General features: G+C 42.6%; 1 protein-coding gene across 2 annotated transcripts in view; it reads right to left on the reverse strand.

Annotated features, from left to right (window-relative positions):
• NTPCR (nucleoside-triphosphatase, cancer-related) overlaps positions 1-4402 on the reverse strand; it is a 28143-nt gene extending 23741 nt beyond the window's left edge. Inside the window, exon 1 of one of the 2 annotated variants that reach the window (XM_002809294.4) lies at positions 4218-4402. In XM_002809294.4, the coding sequence (XP_002809340.2) occupies positions 4218-4251 (34 nt within the window). In that variant the 5' untranslated portion in view covers positions 4252-4402. The remainder of the gene's footprint in view (positions 1-4217) is intronic. The other variant, XM_024246672.2, reaches the window with a different exon arrangement.
• Positions 4403-6937: the final 2535 nt, after the last annotated feature.

A 6937-nucleotide genomic window follows, 5' to 3' on the forward strand; every position in this document is an offset into this window, starting at 1 on the left:
TGGCAACTCCTTCCAACATCATCTTCTCCAGGGTCTCTAAGCATTTCTTCACCTTTATCCCCCACACCTTCCCCAATTTGAACCTATGTACCTCTGCCCCCTCAGCCTCCCCACCTTGATCCTTCCTTTCCATCCAGCCTGGCCAGCTGACTACTCTGATGAACTCACTGGTTTACAAGCACCAACAGGTGCTACCTAATATAGTAATACTAATCACCGACATTATGGAGCCAGACACTGTTCTAGCACACTTCGGAAGCATTTTCTTGGTTAAGTCCTCACAACCATCCTCTGAGGCAATTACCATCCTTATGCATATTTTACAGATGAAGAAACTGAGGCACATGGTGGTTAGGTATTTTACCCAAGGCTATACCCCTCATAAGGACCATACCTTTCAACAGGGGACTTTACCTGTCACCATGACTTTTTAAAATATGAGCCTTGTTCCCAATATGGATTTAAGTAAGTGGCATCATGACTACCCAACAATGGAAAGAGAGAGAAAACTCCTAGCATGTCTGCAAGTGAGCTATTTTGAGATACTACAGAGTTGCAAATCATGCTATTTCTAAGACTACCCACTCTTTTAAGCCTCCTTGACATAAAATATGATCCATTATTCTTATTTAATGTAACTATCTTCACACTTCACATTAAAATAATGGCACCTGGCTTTCTGGAACATGAACAGCAACGCAAGAGGATTCTGGCTACAGTAAGCCACAGTGAGCATGCAGCTGGTAGAACTGTGCAGAACATAAAATGATGACATTCTAATCCAGCCCTGGCCCTCAGTAACAACTGCTTTAGGAAAGTCACTAAAGAATCTGTTTCATGCAAGTAATGGCATTGCTGAATGTGTAAGCTGGTACTTCTTTTCTGAAGGGCAATTTCAATGCGCCTACCACAGCACCCTGTAGTTCATGACTAGGAATTCATCCTCAGGAAACAACGTCAACAGTACAAATGTGTGAAACAGGACATTCACTGCAACATTCTTTATAATAGCAAAACACTGAAAACAACCTAAATATTGATTAGTAAGGGAATGCTAACTCATGGCACCATGTATATAATAGCACATAAATACACAGAAATACCATGCAACCATTAAAAAATATACTGCTTATGTGTATTTATTAGCATGGAAAATAGACCACAATGTATGAAAATAATATATGAAAAAAGCAGGTTAATAGCAGAAACCATTCCATTATGTTTTTTTAAAAAATGGTCAAATACATATGTGTCTACAGAAAAAAAAAATGTCAAGAAGAATACAGAACAAAGATTTACAATGTTGATTTCTGTATGTTGAAATTCCCTGTGATTGTCACTTTCTTCCTTAAACTTTTCTTGTTTTTTTTAATTCTTATACTGAATGGGTCTTACTCTTATCCTAACAAAAAATGCTGTTTATATTTTGAAAAAGATAAAATGGAGCAACGGTAACTATTCCTGTTCACAAAGGGTATACTGTGGAGACTGTATGTTGTGTAGAACATAGTAGAGCAATAAATAGGAAGCATTTGGGCAAAGTCCCTTTTGGCTTCTTCAGCTCTAGGAATCTTCTTTCAGTTAATTTTTTCTTCATTAGTTAAGCTGCTACCCCAATGCTGTCTGGATAAGAAATGACCTCTGCTTCAGGAGACCTCGAGATGATAGCTGTATACCAGGCAGAAACAGATCAGAAAGCTCTGGAATTATTTTGGTTCTGGTTCTCCCCTAAGCAGATCCTCAGATAAAGATTCAAGTGCAGGTAGTTTAACCTGGGCAGTGACAACATGATGGACGGGTAGGGAAGAAATTCAGAAAGGGAAGGGAAGGACACCAGCATAAGGTGCACTATCAAGCAAGTTCCACTGGGGGCAGCTGGAGCTTCATCCCACTGGGGAATCCTAAGGGACAAGTCCGGGCAAGTGGCTCAGTTATCCTGTCTGAGGAGAAAGTAGGGAATTTATCAACTTTCACCAATCACAGGTTGAAGGCTAATCCCAGGGCACAGGAATTCCCTGGCTCTTCTGGCCTGCTCTGTTTGCAGGCCAAGTAGGCTCCAGGGACCAGAGAAAGCCCTCCAAGATGAGTCATGGGGACAAACAGTTGGAAATCGGAAAAAATGCTAAGTGCCAGGGGCACTAAGAGGATATGCAACAAAAAGTGACCTCTTTGAGAGGAGACTTTACCTGACGGTCTGAACATGTTGAGAAGACAGAAAGAAACTAGGCAAATAAAAACACCAGACAATAACTCCTAATGGGGAAAAAAGTTATGTGTAAAAGAAAAAAAAAAAAAAAGAAAAATTAGAGGGCATGGTGGTGCATGCCTGTAGTACTAGCTACTAGGGAGGCTGAGGTGGGAAGATGGTTTGAGCCTGGGAGGTGGAGGTTGCAGTGAGCCAAGATCGTGCCACTGCACTCCAACCTGGGCAACAGAGAGAGGCCCTGTCTCAATAAGAAGAGGGAAAAAAAAGATGGGTAAGGTGGCTCACACTTATAATCCCAGTATTTGGGGAGGCCCAGATGGGAAGATCACTTGAGGCTAGGAGTTGGAGATCAGCCTGGGCAACATAACAAGGACAGGTCTCTACAAAAAAAAAAAAAAAAAAAATACCCGGCTGTGGTGGCATGCGCTTGTAGATCCAGCTATTCAGGAGGTTGAAGTGGGAGGATCACTTAAGCCCAGGAGTTTGAGAATGCAGTCAGCTATAACTGTTTCACTGCATTCCAGCCTGGGTGACAGAGCAAGATCCTGTCTCTAAAATAAATAAATAAATGGAAAAGAAATAATAGATTACTATGTGGCTCTGTTGTGATTATCTATAAACATTGACTAATGAAAATTACGTTGTAACTACATTAAGAAGAGAAGGAGAAAAGACAAAGGTGCGTGGGTTGGAGGACAGGTTTAAGAGAGCTACACTGCAGAATTATTTGAGTCTTTCAAATACGTGTAGATAAGACTTTGATAAAGCAGAAACAAGAACCACCATCAATACAATCACGGTAACAGGACACCTCCATTATAAAACACACAGATGTCTTGGGGTCAGCCTGCTGAGTATCAAACTGCATTCCAAGTTTCAAATAAAGGATTGACAAACCAACTTTCAGAAAACAGTTCTTTTCAATACTTACGAGTGACTTTAGATAGCAGGCATTTCTCAAACCACCCTCCTCCTCCTCCTCAACCTCTGCTCCCCATCTCCCCCATCCAATGCCTGATAAAATCCCAAAGTCTGCAATATTAGCTGTAGCCTTTGCTACTTACGACTAAACATAATCATTAAAATAAAGAAAGAGAATTCTAGATCCAGGGTTACAGCCTTTGATATCTGAACCCACAATAAACTTCAAAATTAGATTTGCCTTGCAAAGGAGCTGAAGAAATCACTATCTCCACTCTTAGAACCATCTTTCTTTTTTTAGCCTATCTGATGCGGCCTACCTGTCCTTTTTAGTAATGCTTGATACATGGGTAGCGCTTTGATTTAAAAGCATCTCCTCCTACACCTCTCATCTGACCTCAACGCTATCCTGCTTCTCAGATGAGAACTCCACAGGCCACAGGGTTGAGGGATCTGACAGACATCAGGAGGGTACAGCGACAGGAACAAGCAAGAGTGTCTGAGAAGGGCTCCTGTAGGTACCAAAGCTTCTCCACCTGTGGCCTCAGCTGTGGAAGGAATTTGTGGGGATGGAGATGGGGATGGGGGTGGGGGGATGAACTTAGATGGGAAAGGTTACAACTTCAGTTTCGCTCTCCTCCAACTAAAATTTACCATTTTTTTGCAGGATCAATGTAGCAAAGACCCACAGTAAGGAAGTACCTGTGATTATCAACAGAAACTAGACATCTCCACTTCACATTGCGGTTGCTGCAGATCTCTTGAAATACTATTTGTGCAGACCACAACGTCAACACTACAGTAGGAGTTACCGCTGCCGCTGGCCCCTGCGGTTTCAGCCCTTCATCAAGAAGCTGGTCTAGGACCCCCTCACAAGTGTGTTCTAATCCTTTAGGCCCTGTGTCTTTTAAATCACGTTTTCCGGGAAGGAGTACAAACTCTTCAGACTACCAAGCCCGCCATTTAAACTGGGAACCTCAGAGGCCGGAGCCCTGGAGCCGGGGACCCTCCCCGACAGCATAGGGTCGCCCCCAGCCCGCGCGCCCCCACCCCTTCGACCTCTCGGAGATGGGGATCCCCGCAGGGTTACCTGGGGGCCCCGTTAGGAACACGTGCCGGGCCATGCGGGTGGGCGGGGGTAGGGGTTGCGGTCAGGGTAGCAGTCCGGGTTGGGTTCGCAATTCAGGTCAGGTCCGGACCAGGGTCGCGATTCAGAGGCCGCCCACCGCGTGTCGCCGGCCCCGCCCCCAAAAGGTGCTTCGACCGGAAGCACCGCCCTCAAGCCTACGCATGCGCTTTCTCCCGAGTCCCCGGTCCGCGCCTGCGCATTCAGCCATCGGCATTTGTGCCTGTGCCGTAGCAGTTCCTATAGGCGGAGCGGGTTGTGCGGTCTCTAAGTTTCATTCTGGGTTCAGGGCTTTTGTAGGGTATTTGCAGAGATACGTGCGTGAGAACGTCAGTTATTAAACTATTGCTGCTTCAAGTCAGCGCCATCACCCAAGTTCTGCCCCTTGACTCCGGACCTAGGAGCTGAAATTGCCCAAGGTTGCCAGGACAGCCCTTTTGTAGAAGGTTTGTGACCTGGAAGCATTCCTCAAAGGGGGATACCATGTTAATGACTCCAACTTTGTTCTCAAACATTCCTGCAGAATAGAATCAGCTGGGGAGTTTTAAACTTGCTCTGATGTCTGGGTTTCACCTGCAGTAATAGGGAGTGTCAGAAGACAAAATTACAACAAGTTTAGTTTAAAGATCTAATTGCCTTATATTTAGGATCTAGAATCGAGAAATAGATCATTTCATAAAGCAAATAGAGTGTTCCAATGAGCTGCGCAGAGGAGGTTGGCTTTATGGGCAAAAAAAGGCTGAAGAACAAAACAAAGAGTGGGTATTTCAAAGTTACTTTCCTTATAGGGTTAAAACAGATTGGACTTCGTTATTGTACTGACTCAGATTAACTAGAATCTCCTGTTTTTTGGGAAAACAGGCCTGTTTCAAAGTTCAGTTTGGTTACGTGGCACTTAGCACAAGTGACTCCATTCTAGTTTGGTCTAGTCTGCTAGGACCTAGTGCAGGAGGTTAGTCCAAAACAATGGCCTCCCATAAATCTTGTTTAACATGAGTAATTGGTCTTGAGCGAGTCCTGAGCATCTGTATTCTTTTTTCTTCTTTCTAAACTCCAGGAAATTCCTGAAGTGCGCTAGGGTTGAGAACCACTGGTGTAGGCAGACTTCCCGTCCTCAGCCATGCATAGGAAGCTCAGTTTTCCCTCTTTACCTTCACACCAAAGTTTATAAAGATCTCCTCTTGCAAAGAATTAAATAGCTTCTCCGTCTCACTTTACCACTGCAAGTGTTCCAGCCAACGAATGACGTGGCAGTGGCCTTGGGCCACATTTACCTGTAAACTCTTTCAGTCTAACGTGTGTACAGCTTAATTTGTGGTCAATCATTCCCCATCCTGGCTGAGAAAGCAATTCAGTGAGTGCTCAACTTAATTGGTTTCTGCCCATACATGGACCTCTTGGTTTCCCTTTAGCCTGAGACGTATGCCAGTCCAATGATTATCTAAAAAAACAAAGTCGGATTTGTAAAATATAGCTGTCATCACCATCATTTCTGCAACATTTGTAATGCTATATTATTATTGCAGTATACTATTTATTATCCCAACTGGTAATGTAGGGCCTTCCACCTTGATTTATTTTGCACTCCATATATATTGAATACAATGAAAAGCTGACATAGTAAAGTAAATTCATAGGAGGAGCTTCCAAAAAAACGAAAAAAAGTATATATTTCTCTTGTATCAAAAGTATTAATTTTAAATGTTAATCATGTAGCATTTTCCATCACTGAAAAGCAGTTTGGATTTGCAAGGCTCACCGGAAGTTGGGTTGTTTTGTTTTGATGCTGTGCCTGGAATTCTGGCATCAGTTTAAGTAGCTCAAAGATATATGGAATCCAGATATAGTGAATCAACGTCTCACAAAACAGAAAAAAAGACTTCCATAGTTGAATGTACTTTATCCATGGAAAATGAATTATTTGGATGGTAGTTACACAGATATCTTCTTGTTAGAAAATTCATCGATTTGATGCTTAATTTCTACAGTTTCCTGTATGTGTTATTAGTCAACAATAACAACAAATTAAATAGCTTATATCTCTTAGAGATTAACAACAAAAGAAGATGGCATAAATGGAAACAAATTTTAAAATAGATGGGATCTTAAAGTACTGTACCATACTGAATCCAACTTTTGCTTCTTATCTAATCAACATCCAATGGACGGATGTTGGTGTCTCCCCAAAATTCATATTGTTGAAATCCTAACCCACAAGGTGAAGGTATTAAAGTGTGGGGCCTTAAAGAAGCAATTAGGTAATCAGGTCATGAGAGTGGAGCCCTTATGAATGTGGTTAGTGCCCTTACAAAAAGGCAGGAGAAAACTTGCTTTCTATCTCTCTGCTCTCTGCCATGTGAGGATACGAGGAGAAGACCGCTCTCTGTCAACCAAGATGAGGGCCTTCCCCAAGAACCCAATCGTGTTGGCACCCTGATCTTAAACTTCAGCCTCTAGAGTTGCAAGAAATAAATGTTTTTTTTTTTTTGTTTAAGCCACTCATCTGTGGTACTCTATTATAGTAGCCTGAGTTAACACACAAGGTAGAATTGATTACCTAAGGAACAGGTGATTCCAAAGATTTCTTCTGCAACACCTGGGTACAGCCTCACTTTTGACAGGATGCAGTACAGTTCTTAATTAAAACAGTTTGTAGGTACAACTCTACAGTCTCTACAATTATA

This window comes from Pongo abelii, chromosome 1 (assembly GCF_028885655.2).
Source record: "Pongo abelii isolate AG06213 chromosome 1, NHGRI_mPonAbe1-v2.0_pri, whole genome shotgun sequence".
In the NCBI taxonomy this organism is placed as follows: Eukaryota; Metazoa; Chordata; class Mammalia; order Primates; family Hominidae; genus Pongo; species Pongo abelii.